The sequence below is a fragment of the Bipolaris zeicola genome (assembly GCF_000523435.1).
Source record: "Bipolaris zeicola 26-R-13 unplaced genomic scaffold scaffold_7, whole genome shotgun sequence".
NCBI classification, from domain to species: domain Eukaryota; kingdom Fungi; phylum Ascomycota; class Dothideomycetes; order Pleosporales; family Pleosporaceae; genus Bipolaris; species Bipolaris zeicola.
In genome coordinates this window covers 84,231-98,104 of record NW_006912056.1, presented here as the reverse complement: position 1 = coordinate 98,104, position 13,874 = coordinate 84,231, and the positions used below count along the sequence as shown (strand labels likewise).

General features: G+C 51.2%; 6 protein-coding genes across 6 annotated transcripts; 3 read left to right on the top strand and 3 right to left on the bottom strand.

Annotated features, from left to right (window-relative positions):
* Positions 1-175: 175 nt before the first annotated feature.
* On the top strand, positions 176-1,399 carry COCCADRAFT_22301 (glycoside hydrolase family 16 protein; the record flags this gene model as incomplete). The annotated part of the gene is made up of 1 exon (XM_007709265.1): positions 176-1,399. The coding sequence occupies one exon, from the start codon at positions 176-178 to the stop codon at positions 1,397-1,399; it is 1,224 nt and encodes a 407-aa protein (XP_007707455.1).
* Positions 1,400-1,483: 84 nt separating this feature from the next.
* COCCADRAFT_22300 (uncharacterized protein) lies at positions 1,484-1,819 on the bottom strand (the record flags this gene model as incomplete). The annotated part of the gene is made up of 1 exon (XM_007709264.1): positions 1,484-1,819. The coding sequence occupies one exon, from the start codon at positions 1,817-1,819 to the stop codon at positions 1,484-1,486; it is 336 nt and encodes a 111-aa protein (XP_007707454.1).
* A 233-nt stretch (positions 1,820-2,052) lies between these two features.
* On the bottom strand, positions 2,053-2,718 carry COCCADRAFT_984 (uncharacterized protein; the record flags this gene model as incomplete). Its single annotated transcript, XM_007709234.1, has 1 exon — positions 2,053-2,718. The coding sequence occupies one exon, from the start codon at positions 2,716-2,718 to the stop codon at positions 2,053-2,055; it is 666 nt and encodes a 221-aa protein (XP_007707424.1).
* A 659-nt stretch (positions 2,719-3,377) lies between these two features.
* On the bottom strand, positions 3,378-4,992 carry COCCADRAFT_983 (uncharacterized protein; the record flags this gene model as incomplete). Its single annotated transcript, XM_007709233.1, has 3 exons — positions 3,378-4,654; positions 4,701-4,737; positions 4,783-4,992. The coding sequence occupies 3 exons, from the start codon at positions 4,990-4,992 to the stop codon at positions 3,378-3,380; spliced, it is 1,524 nt and encodes a 507-aa protein (XP_007707423.1).
* Positions 4,993-9,691: 4,699 nt separating this feature from the next.
* On the top strand, positions 9,692-11,990 carry COCCADRAFT_83710 (uncharacterized protein; the record flags this gene model as incomplete). The annotated part of the gene is made up of 4 exons (XM_007709318.1): positions 9,692-10,531; positions 10,587-11,157; positions 11,212-11,448; positions 11,500-11,990. The coding sequence occupies 4 exons, from the start codon at positions 9,692-9,694 to the stop codon at positions 11,988-11,990; spliced, it is 2,139 nt and encodes a 712-aa protein (XP_007707508.1).
* Positions 11,991-12,474: 484 nt separating this feature from the next.
* On the top strand, positions 12,475-13,305 carry COCCADRAFT_32637 (uncharacterized protein; the record flags this gene model as incomplete). The annotated part of the gene is made up of 1 exon (XM_007709290.1): positions 12,475-13,305. One exon carries the CDS (start codon positions 12,475-12,477, stop codon positions 13,303-13,305), a length of 831 nt encoding a protein of 276 aa, XP_007707480.1.
* Positions 13,306-13,874: the final 569 nt, after the last annotated feature.

The window sequence follows — 13,874 nt, the reverse complement described above, 5'->3', positions numbered from 1 at the left end:
CGAATTGGGGCAGGGCAACCCAAGATACGTGAATAACATGTAGGTTACTATCGTGTGCGGGTACGTCGGCTGGTGGGGCAACGTGGGGTGACGTGCTTGCGTCATAGCGGCTCGGCTTCCGGCAGAAAGTTGTTGTACAGCTTACCATCCTCCAACGTACTACATCGAATTGAAAATGTCGGGCGCGTTTGACAAACTCCTAGCCAAGGGCAAGGCAAAGCTCTCCGAGTTTACGGGTCCATCGTCTGGCGGCCATCACCAGCAAGGCTATCCGGGCCAGGGCTATCCAGGCCAACAACATCAGCAAGGTTATCCACCGCCTCAAGGCTACCCTCAAGCTCAACAGGGCTATCCGCCGCCAAACCCGGGCCAGTACTCTGGCGCTCAGTACCCTCCACAGTATCCGCCGCAAAACCAACAATGGGGTGCGCCTCCGCAGCAACAGCAATGGAATGCCCCTCAACAACAGCAGTGGGGTTCGCCGCCTCCGCAGCAACAACCCTTTGCACCACCACCTATCCCACAGGGAAGTAAGCCGCACACACCACAACCTAGCAGTCCTCCACCTATACCTCAGAACCGCCCTCCATCTGCGCAACCGCCACCGCCACAGAATATTCCTCCACCATACACCGAGAAAGTATACTGGAGGCCATCCTTCGACAAGTCCACCCCCGTGTCACAAAACTTCCGCCACGAGATCGGAGACCACGGCTGGGGTAACAATGAGAAGCAAATGTATACCGACAGTCCCGAAAACTCTTTCCACCACGACAACCGCTTAATCGTGCGCGCCCTGGTCGGCCCCGACAAATGGACCTCTGCCCGCCTAACCTCTCACCAAACCCTCTCCCGACCGCGCGGCTACCTCTCCGCAACCTGTCTTCCCCCCTCCGCCCCCGGCATCTGGCCCGCCTACTGGATGCTCCCTGCCGACCCCTTCAAATGGCCCACGGACGGCGAAATCGACATCGCCGAGAGCTGGAACGCCGAAACAGAAAACCACTCCTGTCTCCACTGGGGCTCCTACACGGGCGAAGACGCCCAGAAACACCGTGTCGTCAAGACCTCGCTACCTGATCTCGCCCGCCAACCGCATACCTACGGCTTCGCGTGGATCGAAGAGGAAGGCATTCCTGGTTGGAGAGGCCGTATGATTTGGTATATTGATGGCAGACCGGTCATGAAGGGGAGTATACCCGAGGGAACGCGGCGTATGGAGGATTTTAGGATTTTGATTAATATTGCTATGGGAGGTACGGTTAACCAGGGCAAGTTGCCTGCTGAGGGGTATTATGATTTTGTGATTAGTGATCTTAAGATGTGTGAGGAGCCCGTAGGCGGGTGGCATGCGTTTGAGAGGGATTGGGGGTGTACGCCTGAGGGGAAGGCGTTGTGAGTGTGGCGTGTTACCTATCATCGTCATAGAATCAATCTTGAAAGTAGTATTTTTTCCGATTCACTGGGTGTTTTCTTTTCTTATCTAGTCTATCTGGAGATTTTGACAATCTTTACCTCGGTTCATCTCTTTTCTATTTTCCTTTTCTATCTTTTTTCTCTCCCGCTTCTTTTTTCCTTCTTCTTTCCCCCCCCACCCGTCCACCTCCTTTTCCCTTTTTCCTTTTTTCCCCTCACATCCCCCGCGCCACTGATCTTCCCACGAATCCTCCCCGGCAGCCGTCTCGGCCCAGAAGAGGCTGATACAAACCACAGCCGCCACAATCTGCACATAGTGTAAAAGTAAGAAATACGATCGCGATTGATCGGCCGATATCACGTGGCGATGTGGAACGTGGCGGGTTGGAAACGTGTGGGTCATGGCGGCAGAGAGAGAGAGCCCTGGGGAAGGGCGAGACTTGGTGGTTGGCTTTTGCTTATTTGCGTGATCGAGGGGTTTGGGGGAGACGGGATGGCGCGATGGGAGAAGATCTACTAGGCACGGGGAACTTGTAGTTTGCGTATTCTCTCCATATTACCTGTAGTAGTCGCGAGTCAGATACTACTACTACACTTCTATTCTCGAGTAACCATGACCTACCAAAAAAAAACATTCTATACTACTGGGCCACATAACTCCCTCTTCAAAACAACCATGTCAAAATCCCCCTTACACCCCCACACCCCCGGTCCTTCGGTCCTGCGCCTGACTTCGCTCCAGCCGCGGCGCCGCCAGTACGCGCCGTTGAGATTGTCGGCGACGAGGAGCCAGAGCGTCACCTTTCTTTGCTCCCTTTCTTCCACCGTACCAGAAGCACGCGTAGTACACAGGTAGTAGTAGCCCAGAAACCCCACCAACCGACTCGCAAGCCCACGCCCAACAAACCTCTCATGCACACACACCGTTTTAATCTCCCAACCACCTTCCGTAGCAGTAGCCCCTTCGCGGCGCCAACCACCCTTCCAGGGTATAGCCGCCGCACAAGCTACCATTTCCCCTTGCTCCTCTTTCCCTTCAAAATCATCAAGCGTACTAGTCGAGCGACCAGAAGAATAGTATATAACAGCGACCACACTCCGCTCATCTCCTATCATCTCGCATAGCTCGTCTGCAGAGTCGAAGCGCGGGACTGTAGCGTCCCAGCGCGGGTCTGAGGATGCTGAGCGGTAAAAGGCCGAGTTTATGAGGGAGGTTAGGGCGGCGGAGAGGGTGGGGGTGGATTTTATGAGGGAGGAGGTGTAGAGGGTTGGTTGGGAGAGGGATGGAGTGGTTGAGGGCATGGTTGGTGATGCGGTGACGGTTTAGATTGGGGAAGGATGGAAGGGAGGGTTTGGGTTAGAGGCATGTGTTCGGGGTTTTGTACTACTATGAGTCATCGAAGAGTTTTTTTTTCTCTTTCTCTTCTTGATGGAAAAATTGTCGTTACTTGACTTTTGAAAGGGCGTGGCTTGTCAAGATACGCACCTTCCTGTTTTGAAATGGTCAGAAGCGTTCCCTCTCACTTGTTTTGCGTTTGGCCAGAGAGTTCACTGTGAAGAGAGCGGCGTTATTCTGCATCATAACACAAGACCCTTCAATGATATAACATGACTTTCATTATTACTACATAACAAACAAATGCTTTTGGAGCAAAGGAGCGAGACAGGACATTTGGTATAGAACGGGAAAAAATGATAAAGGAAAAAAAAAACCAAACGGAACAAATGCCCACCTGCGGCACCCCATGGGGAGAGAAAAATCAAAGAGCCAGCCTAGATTGATACAACCGAGAGAACACATTGTGACAACAACCGGTGCTGGTGGCCAGTCCCAATGGACGGCGTTTCGTAGACATAAAACTCCCGGTGAGAGATGAGGTTTTGAACAGGAAGGAGGATAATAGTGCGCTAGTGACATGATACGTATTCGTAGAATGGGGCATGCGCTGCATGCGTCGTCATTACCAAGTCTGCCAGCTTGGTCGATGGTGGCTTAGGGTCCGTGATGGGAGTGGTGTGGGAGCCCGCTGAAATGTCGCTTTTTCTACTGCTGGTACGGGAAGTACCGGACTCTTAGGAGGTTCCGCGACGGTGGGAGAAACGGGGTGTGCTGTCAAAGGCTCATGAGCAGCAAATGCTGGTGATGTAGGGAGCGGTGGAATAGCAGTGAGAGCGGCATTGTCAAAGCTCCTAGGCGAGTATACACTTGATGTACCGGAATTGCGTGTGGTGTAGAGACCAAGTTCAATGTCGTCGTAGTAGTGGTCAACAATGTTGTCATCGGTCGTCGATAAAACAGGTCTTTCAGCAGGACTTTCAGGTACGCTACTTGCTGGTGAGTGATGAACCTGCATGTCTTTTTGGACAAGTACACCGCCGTGAGAGTCTACCGTCATACCGGCATGAGAGTCAAGGTATCCTCTTGTACTACGCATCCCGCTTTCGTTTCCGGTCTCAAGTACCGAGCTTATCTTGCTCCATAAGCTAGACTTGCTTGGTCTCGATGAGCCGTTTGGGCTAGCACGGTCTTTGGAGTCGACCGGTGTCTTGGTTCGTGATCTTGACGTGAGCTTCTCCTTGAAGAAATGCTTGAAGAAGACTTTGAGGGCTGGCGCATTGGCGCACAAGGAGCCAATGTGTAGCTCGAGGAGAGAGGTGAGGAAAATGTCGTACGTGGCCCATGTGATATCGTATGTGTTATAAAAGGCGTGCCAGCTGTAGTACGCACGTAGCGCGCCCAGCGCAACGACGCCGTAACCCATGGCAAAGATGCCGAACAATGCCAGTTTCTGTCGTAGAGGAATCTGGAGGTTCCAGTACAGAAATGTAGGTAGGATAGCAGTGAGAAGATCTTGCGTCGCCGAGATGATGCTGGCGGCGAGGACGTCGGCACCTTCATCAAAGCAATGGAACTCGTACCCTTGTAGCTTTTTGATGGGGTCAAACTGCTCCCAAAACGCCTCTATCGGTTGGCAGCCGACAATAGGAGCAATCGTCAGGGCGATACTGTAGGCAACAATGTATACAATCGCAATCCATGTTGTCCAGAAAAACCCCCGTGATACCACACGAGATGACAGTCTGCGATAGAATAGAAGGATAGACACCTTGACCAACCCAGTAGCGACGCAAAAGATAGTCTCGGTAGCCAAAACGTATTTTCTAGCAATGACCGCGCGCCGTGGCTCGGAATAGATGTCCAAATCCCAGATGTGTCTGTCAAAAGCCTGCTTGGTCGCTGACACGTGTTAGATGGTTTTCTTTAACGGGAACATCCAACTTACCAAGGGGATACAGTGCTGTCAAAGCAATTGTAGGTGGCTACAACTGTCAGCATAGAAGAGTCGTAGGGTGGATGGAACCGACTATAGATGCCAGCATCAGCCAATCGTCCACTCCTGCACTCTTCTGGTGGTATACCCTGACCCATAGCCTGACGAGACACAAGCACACACTGAGTGGTCCCAGGATATAGGCCAGTATGATGATAGCGTCTGATCGCAGCTCTGGGTTCACAAAGTTGGGGGCCGGCCAGTTCTGTGAGACCTCCAGAGGAGGGTGAAGTCCACCAGGCATTATGGAAGAAAGAAAAGATGCTCTGCTATGTTTGAGATGTTTGAGGTGTAGCAGAGGTCAGTGACGTTTTCTTTTCAGTGAAGGCATGCCTTCCATATGTGCCTCGTGGCTTTGGCTAGCCAAGACGTTCTGAGTAAGTAAGGGACGGGGTGTCGTAACAGCTTGACTAGGGCTATGGAAAAGTGGATAGACTACAAAAAAAGAAAATAAAGGGCCCAACCAATGCACAGGACCATTGAATAATCCACCACGGTAGTATCCCGCATGACCGGTACTTGAGAGAATTGCCAGCTTTGGAGTCACTTGCATACGCTAGCCCGTAACGCGGAGATCCCATGTAAGCTATACATCGCTCAGGGCTCGGGTTCGCATGAGAATTTCTAGTCGACAGGGGCATGCCATCTGTCGCCGGCCTCTGACATGCCCGTCGAGACGGATGTGCTCAACGTGCCGAAGAGATTTCTCGACCGATTGATCGGTGAAAAAACAAGGACCACAGTGGAGATGAACGGGTGTGATTTTCTTCATTTGTCGAAGTTGCTGACGCATTATTGCTTTTTACACAGTAGATTTCCACTGTGGTTTGGGTAAACGGATGTAGGTTCTCAACCCGCAAAGGCACTGGAATAGCCTCTGTCATCTACATGTTTCTCTCCCCATGAGGGTCTTGATTCAGTGCACCGTGTTTGAGAGCTTTTCAATTTGGAAAGACTCATTAAACGTCAGGATTTGGAAGCCGGCAGCGGCGCAAGCGGGGCTGATATGGATTCAGAGGGCGGAAGTCGGACGCTCCCGCCAGTGTGGTTCTGGTCGACGATTTGCCCGAGGTAGTGCCAAGCGCTGAATGAAATCAACTGTTGGTCGAACCATTGCGGGCGTATGGGCTGCACAGACCGGAAGCGTCACTGCACCGTTCGCGGGACATAGATATACCAGATCTCTTATCCCCGGTCGCCGGTCTATATGTATGCACCTGCATCCAGATCGGGAACCCCCACAAGACAGATGCCACAGTGACAGCTCGTGGCCCACAAAATGCAACTCTTTGGGTAGAGTGGCGGAAATGAACGGGCTGGAGTACATGTATGATTATGCACTGTAGAGAGGTACGAGTCCGACTGATGCAACCTGCGCAGCGATTGCCACGAAAGGAATTCTTTTGCCGGGTTTGCAAACCTGAAGCAAGAAAAAGTAAAAAGAAGCTGCCGTTAATTACGTCTAGACGTCCAGGCGTCCCAGCGTTTGTTGTGACGGGGGCCTAGCTGCAGTGGGCTTGACAAGCGAGAGGCGTGGGTTGGGAAAGTGGGGGGAGGGCGGGAGGCGAAGTCAAAGTGACGGCCGTGTTGCAAAGGATGTTTCGAATGTTTAGTAATATTGAATTCATGCGATTACTGATGTGATTGATTTGCTTCCTGATCAGTATGTCTGCACTCTGCCGAACGGAGTGATGCAGGTTGAAATGCACTGGTGGATAGTTTTGTCTTTGAGTGTACACTATTGCCATCGGAAGAAGCCGCGTGTTGCACGCGGCCCATACATGGGTGACTGACCTTTTTTCTTCTTCACAATCTGGAGTATAGAAAGAGGTTAGAGTCCAGGATGTTCACATCTACGTGAGACGATTGGAAGGGCCGGATAGCTAGCATTCCAGCGGGAGAGGCAGAATACGCGTCGACTGGCCAGCATTTTGACATATATAACACAATTTATGACGTTTCGATGGCAGCCATCAAAGCAAGCCTTGGAATCGTCGGGTCAGGTGTGGCTCTTGGTGCTGCAGGAACTTTTGCAAAGGGTATGGGCTTGTGCGTCCATGTTTGCTTTTGCTGAAACATGCCGGAGCGCCGTTGACTAGCGTGCAGCTGACAGCGGCCTGCCGACATGAACTGGGCAAATGCGTCAAAGCTTCGGATGTAGCCATCCGCTGCTGGAACCGTTTACGGGGCAAAAACAATGTATGCTTTTTTTTAATAGCAGCATTGCTGACCCCTAGCACGTGTCGCAGGTTCACAGTGAATCGAAATCACAAGACTTTGCTTTGTCGTATAAGAGGCGGCGGCGGCGGCGGCGGCGGCGGCGAGACTCCGCTCTGGCTATCACTACGATGTCAGCGGGAAGTAGTATGCGTAGCGTCGCATCCCAAGACGGAGGTGACGACTGCTACACGATGGCAATGCATCTCGCCCCATCTGCGCATACTGAAGGATTCGATCGATATCGGTGGCTGGCGTGCAGCGCGGGGGCGAGCGGAAACCTTCCCGGCGTGGACCGAGTGCGAGTGCCAAAAGTACAGTCTTGCGGGGCGCAAAAGAAAAGTACTACATATACAAGTATGTAGTATTGTTAACCGGCTGCGGACCTCGGTGACAGGTTTCGTTTTCGCCTGAGCGGATGGAAAGGGGAAGTGGATGCGGAGAAGGCTCTTCTAACCCGATGCCAAAACTGCCAATAGTAACAGTTCCGGCCGTGCAGGCATCATGGTAGCACAGAGGGAAAAGAACACGTTCTTAACATGTGTGGGTAGCCGTGTACTCTACTTGATGCCGTCTTGTTTGTCGAAGCTATGACTCCGGAAAGATCACGCTCCATCTCATGATAGTCATGTTCCACTCAATAGAATTCTGCCTATAGTCATTCACAATACGTAGTAATATACTATTCTTCTTTAACCTTATCTGTCTTCTCTTTATCCTTCTGTGGAGGAGTAGCTAAGCTTGGATAAAGTAACTAGCAGACAAAAGTGATGAATTGTCTGTCTAGGTCAAAGAGAGCTCGAACGTAGCTTTTATCTATATGTTCGGAGATGTAATCTACCGAAACCTTCTTCCTATCCTCCTAAGTATCGGCCCGCTCGAGGTCAGCCATAGTTCTAATTCCTTCACCTTCCACATCTGTATTTCAAGCTTACTGAGCTTGGAGACTGGTAGAGCTTAATCGCGACAACTCCTTTAGCTTCTTTAAAGGGTTGAAAGACACTGGCGAATGTTTTAGATACGGACTATTCCCCCCTAACCATAGGGTCATTAGCGAGGGAATTTGTGATGAACCGGTTGTAACAGATTTTGGCGGTCTGTTGAATATCCAGTCTTCTACCATTAGGTTGGTATGCAGCCCATCCGTTGTATACTGGTGCTCTACCGAGAAACCTCTGCCACTCATCAAATGAGCATCAAACTAGAGGTATTGTACATGAACGCCAGCCACCTACACAGCTACTTTTGCTTATATCCCAGCTCAAGCATCTAAATCCAATAGTTTGGAAGGCGGGGCGGTTAAGACCATTGATCTGATACGCCAGGAACATCCAAATCTGGCCTAAACATTCTTGCTATTCACCCCCGGAGACGATAGCGAAAGAGTAAGATAGAGTTAACAATCGGAGGATCTTCATCGCGTAAGCGTTTTGCTGAGCGAGGGAACTTTAGAAAAGTCAAAGGCTTGATAACGAGATAGTGAGATAAAGAGTATGCTTTATCCTTTGGGCAAAATGTTGGGCTTGCAGGACAAAGGAGCTGACAATACACGACAGGTGGCAAGAGCTTAGGGGCCACTGCCGACCTGAGGTGGTGTGCCCTGCCTTCTGCAATTAGGGAGCAACGACGTTTGATCTTGGCTAAATACTTTGGGCCTGTCTACGGGTGACGATTACGCCCCAAAGGTCGGAATTCATAACCACTAAATTCAAACTTGAAAATTACGAAACTAAAACTTTTATAATAAAGATTAGTACTATAAAAGAAGAAGATGGAAGTATGATAGCTATACTGGCTGCCTATATAGCTATCAATCTGGCTGATCTGGCTGCACCAGGTCAATGGGGCCTTATTACTGAAGACTAGGCGTAGGTAGTGCAGTACGTATGTGATGTGTATGTGCCTAGCTTGGCCGAGTGGACGCAGAATAAAATAAGAGGGGCTCACTGAAGGCATGGTCTGTGTGGCACTGTTATTAATGGCGGGTGGGGCGTTGTGATTGGGCCATGTTGCACAAGGGGTGTTCCGAGGACCTGCGGATCTGCTAGGCGGTTGTTAGAAGGCTCGTGTACTCAGTACTTGTGTACATACGTACGAAAGAGAAGACGGAATGCTGCGTAATCACTCCCCCGGCTGCGAGCCGAATCAATGCCAGGCGCTGATGCACAGTGACGGCAGTGCTTTGGTGTTGAGGGGCTTACCGAGCATGTTGGTCGAGTGACGTATGTGCACGGCAAAGATTTGTTCCTGTTGCGCCCGTTCTGCCCACCAATAAACTTCGGCCGCGCCTCACCGCCTGCGCTCGGTCAGCCACTTATGGCTTACTCAGCCACACTTCCATAACTACTCGAACCCAAACTTTTTTTGCTCGTTTGGGTGGTGACACAGCAATGGTCATGGCTAGATCGACGACACTATCGGGCCCACGGCTATGTGCTCGAGTATATGGAGTGTCTCTCTTTTTAATGGCCGGCTGCAACAATAGGGCCGTCAAGCTGCGACACCAGCCGCGCCCAACTCCCGGATATACGACAAGACTAAATAGCCCTCCCGTCGCGTACTAGTAGGCAAGATCCACCAGCTCCACTACGATCGTCCGACGTCAGGCTCGAACTTTCGGCATTGAGTGGCTAGTTTCGGGCTGCCCAAGATTGTTTTCTTTCTTGCACTCAACCACCACCAAAAACTGCTGCCAGATTTGGACCAAAGACAAGCGTGCCACCACCATGCAGGAGGAAGACTACGAGGTTCTGCGCAACGAGGCCAATGCGAATCCAGAAGTCTATTCAACATGGGATCCCAATCGCCAGTTTCGCGAGCAGTACCACCAGCGCCACATGCACGACCAGACTCTTGCTGAGCGTGAGCGCAACATTGCAGCCCATGAGCGTGGAGAGCGCAGAGCGAGCGAGTCGCTAGCTCCACGCGAGGAAGAAGCAACACCTGTGAGAGAGGAAGTAGAGGAAGTCGCATCGCCTCTGTCACGCCACAGCACATCCTCTACCTCGACTACGAGCTCTACAAGCTCGGCCTCGACACATGGCGCCCGCCTCGAGGAAATCCGTACCGCACATTCGACGCCCGCACGCGATCGCCGACCGACTGTCAATTCGCAGACCTCGAGCGCAAACTACCTCACCCTGCACCCTACCGAACGTCACCCTGAAGCCATCCGCCGCATAGAAACACATCGCAGCCAGCATGCAGGCACCGTTGGAGCCTCTCCATCCGATTCACGTTTGTCCAGAACCCTCACACGACGTCGCACCGAGAAGCCCCTGCCCAACCTTGGAGCTGGCAAGCCGTTTCCTCCGCCTCTGCCCGACAGGGAAGAATATGTCGTCGAGTTTGATGGCGTAGATGACCCACTACACCCGCAAAATTGGCCCATGAAGAAGAAGCTAGGAATCGGTGCTATGCTGGCTTTTGATGCGCTCGCTGCCACCATGGGCTCCAGCATCTTTTCAGCTGCAACAATTCCCGTCTCTCGCCAGTTTGGTGTCGCAAACGTTGTAGGCACGCTGGGTACGAGTTTGTTCGTCTTTGGATATGCCTTTGGACCTTTGGTATGTACATATCCACGCCACGCAACCAGAGACATAACGTACTAACAACCTGCAGATGTGGGCACCTTTCTCCGAGCTATACGGCCGAAAACCTCCTCTCATCATCGCCGCCCTTGGATTCGCCATCTTCAGCATCGCTGTCGCCGTAGCCAAAGATCTCCAAACCATTATGATTTCCCGTTTTTTCGCCGGTCTCTTTGGATCATCACCACTGGCCATTGTCGCAGCTGTCTTCGCCGACATGTTTGACAACCGGCTCCGTGGTCTAGCTGTCGCCGTCTTTTCTGCCACGGTTTTCATGGGTCCTTTACTTGCCCCGTTTATCGGTGGCTTCATTACGCAAAGCTACCTTGGATGGAGGTGGACCGAATACGTTTCGAGTTTCATGGGATTCCTGGCGTTTGCGTTACTGTTGTTCTTCTTGGAAGAGACGTACCCACCCGTCATACTCATCAACAAGGCAAGCGAGCTCCGACGTCGAACAAAGAACTGGGGTATACACGCAAAGCAAGAGGAGATTGAGGTTGATTTTAAGGAGTTGATTATTAAAAACGTCAGCAGGCCCATGCGCATCCTGTTCACAGAGCCCATCGTCTTACTCATCACCATTTACATGAGCTTTATCTGTAAGTCCAAGAAATGTGGTCCTTCGCTTCAGGACGGTATGCTAATTCTACTAGATGGCCTGCTCTACCTCTTCCTGACTGCCTATGCTCTCGTCTTCCAACGTGTGTATGGCTGGAGTGCTGGCATCGGAGGCCTCGCGTACTTTGGTATGGTCGCTGGTGAAATCATTGCTTTTATCGTAGTCGTATGTGACAACCCACGATACGCCAAGAAGCTGGCTGCAAACAACAATATTCCTGTCCCAGAGTGGCGTTTACCAATTGCCATGGTCGGCGGCGTCCTCTTTTCTGGTACGTATTCGTCTAACAAGGTTTCGGTTGACCCCTGCTAACGCACAACAGCCGGCCTCTTCTGGTTTGGTTGGTCAGGTTACACTGGTAATGTCCACTGGATTGTTCCCGTCCTTTCTGGTCTCTTTACCGGATTCGGAATCTTCTCTATCTTCCTCTCTTTGCTCAACTACATTGTGGACGCCTATCTCATGTTCGCTGCTTCAGCCATTGCCGCAAACACGTTTATGCGCTCCATGTTTGGAGGCGTATTTCCCCTTTTCGCTACCTTCATGTTTGAGGGCATGGGCATCGAGTGGGCAAGCACACTACTTGGATGTGTAGCCGCAGTGTTGGTACCCATGCCTATATTCTTTTACTTGTATGGAAAGAGGATCCGAGCCAAGAGCAAGTTTGCACCGGCGCCGGATATCGTCCAAGACAGAAAGAGAGACGAAGAGAGCAAAGGATCAGAAGTGGCTGAGAGTGGAGAGACGACAGAACGGGAGAGTATGAACGGCGAAAACGGAGGACTGCACCAGGAGAAGAGCAAGGAACAGTAAAGGTGTTTGAAGGCGTCAAATCTTCTCTTCTTGTACATATAATAAATCATTAGACCTTTAATTCAAGCGGCATTTTGCCCGAAGCTCCATTTCTCATGCGCCTCGATGGAGATAGATGTAGTGCCAGAGTGCACAACAGCATCGTTTTCAGTAAGCCGGGCCTGTGGCAAAGGAAGGTTAGCCGAGGTGCAGTCTAGTCTTGGAATAGAGATCGGGCCGTATGAGAACGAGTCCCCGGACGACAGTCCTCCAGGTCTGCCCCACAACACCTACCCGTGACGCAGACACACCCAGCATTGGGGTCGTGGGGCAAGTATGGTCTGTCGTATTCGTTGGAAATGGTATTTCTTCCGGATTTCAGAGAAACGTATAAAAGGCTTGCACGTCAACTGCATATCTCGGCACTCAACACCCTCCCATAGGCACCTCATTTCGGACAGCCCTATTTCTCACTTAAGCCTTATATCATATTAATACCGCCAACATGTCTATGTCAGTGGAGGAATGTCAAACGCCACGTGCTGGCTTTCCCAAGCCGGTGCCTGATACGCCCGCCAATGTGATGCAACAATTCAGCATGAAGGGCAAGACCATTGTCGTCAATGGAGCCGCTGAGGGCATTGGCGGTGCCGTCGCAGATGCCATGGCTGAAGCAGGAGGCAACGTAGCCCTATGGTACAATTCCAACAGCAAAGCCATCGAGCGTGCGGAGACCCTAGCAAAAGAGCACGGCGTCAAGACAAAAGCGTACAGCGTCGACCAGACCGATGCCGCTGCCGTAGAAAAAGCCGTCAAGCAGGTTGTCGAGGACTTTGGCCGCATCGACTGCTTCGTAGCAAATGCAGGTACAGGAGATAGCAAGCCACTACTCGACCAAACACTAGAGTCCTACCACAACCTCATGCGTGTCAACGTCGACGGGCCAGTCTACTGCGCCAAGTACGCCGGCGAGGTCTTCAAGAAGCAAGGATTCGGCAACCTCATCCTCACATCAAGTATCTCGGCCCACATTGTCAATGTGCCCGTTGACCAGCCAATCTACAACGGCACAAAAGCTTTTGTATCGCATCTGGGCAAGTCGCTTGCACGCGAGTGGAGGGAGTTTGCGAGGGTGAACATTGTTAGCCCGGGATTCTTCGACACGAAGATGGGTGCGGGTCCACTGGTTATTAACGAGGGACTGCGCATGATTCCTCTTGGACGACAGGGAAATGTTAAGGAGATCAAGGGTCTGTTTTTGTATCTGGCGAGCGATGCGTCGAGTTATATGACGGGAAGTGATTGTATTATTGATGGTGGATATGTGCTGCCATAAGGCAGGGATACGAGATGAAGATGAATTTATGAGTTGATGAGCTGAAATTTTGTTCTTTGGTACATGGTCCCTAACTCAACCCACGTGGCAATAGTGATGTCTGACCAAATCTGATACTAAGCACTACACAAAATGGCCTTTGAGGTATGGAACCAATCTCGTTTTTTGACATAAGACTTATATTTGCTACCTAAGGGGTCTGCTCGTCAAAACTACCCTCCTTCCTCCATGCTCAAGGTTAGCATTTCTTCCTCTTCCTCCTTCCCCCTTCCCCACAACAACAAGCAATGTCCTCAAAGCTGCGTGAGCCTGACTGGAATAGCAGTGACTTGTAAAGTACGTCATAAAAATCTACCACAACAATGCAGCACTAACTTTACCCTCCTTGTAGAGCGTTTGCATTCCACTGAGTGGGCCTTTGCGTTTGCTTTAGCTAAAATCCCTCAAGATGCTGCTTCCATACCGAAATCCTTGGCGGTACAGCAGTCATGATGGCATAGCTGTGATCCTCTCGAGATTGACAGTTACTACTCTGGCTATTGATGGAACAAATTAATCCAAACAAGGTG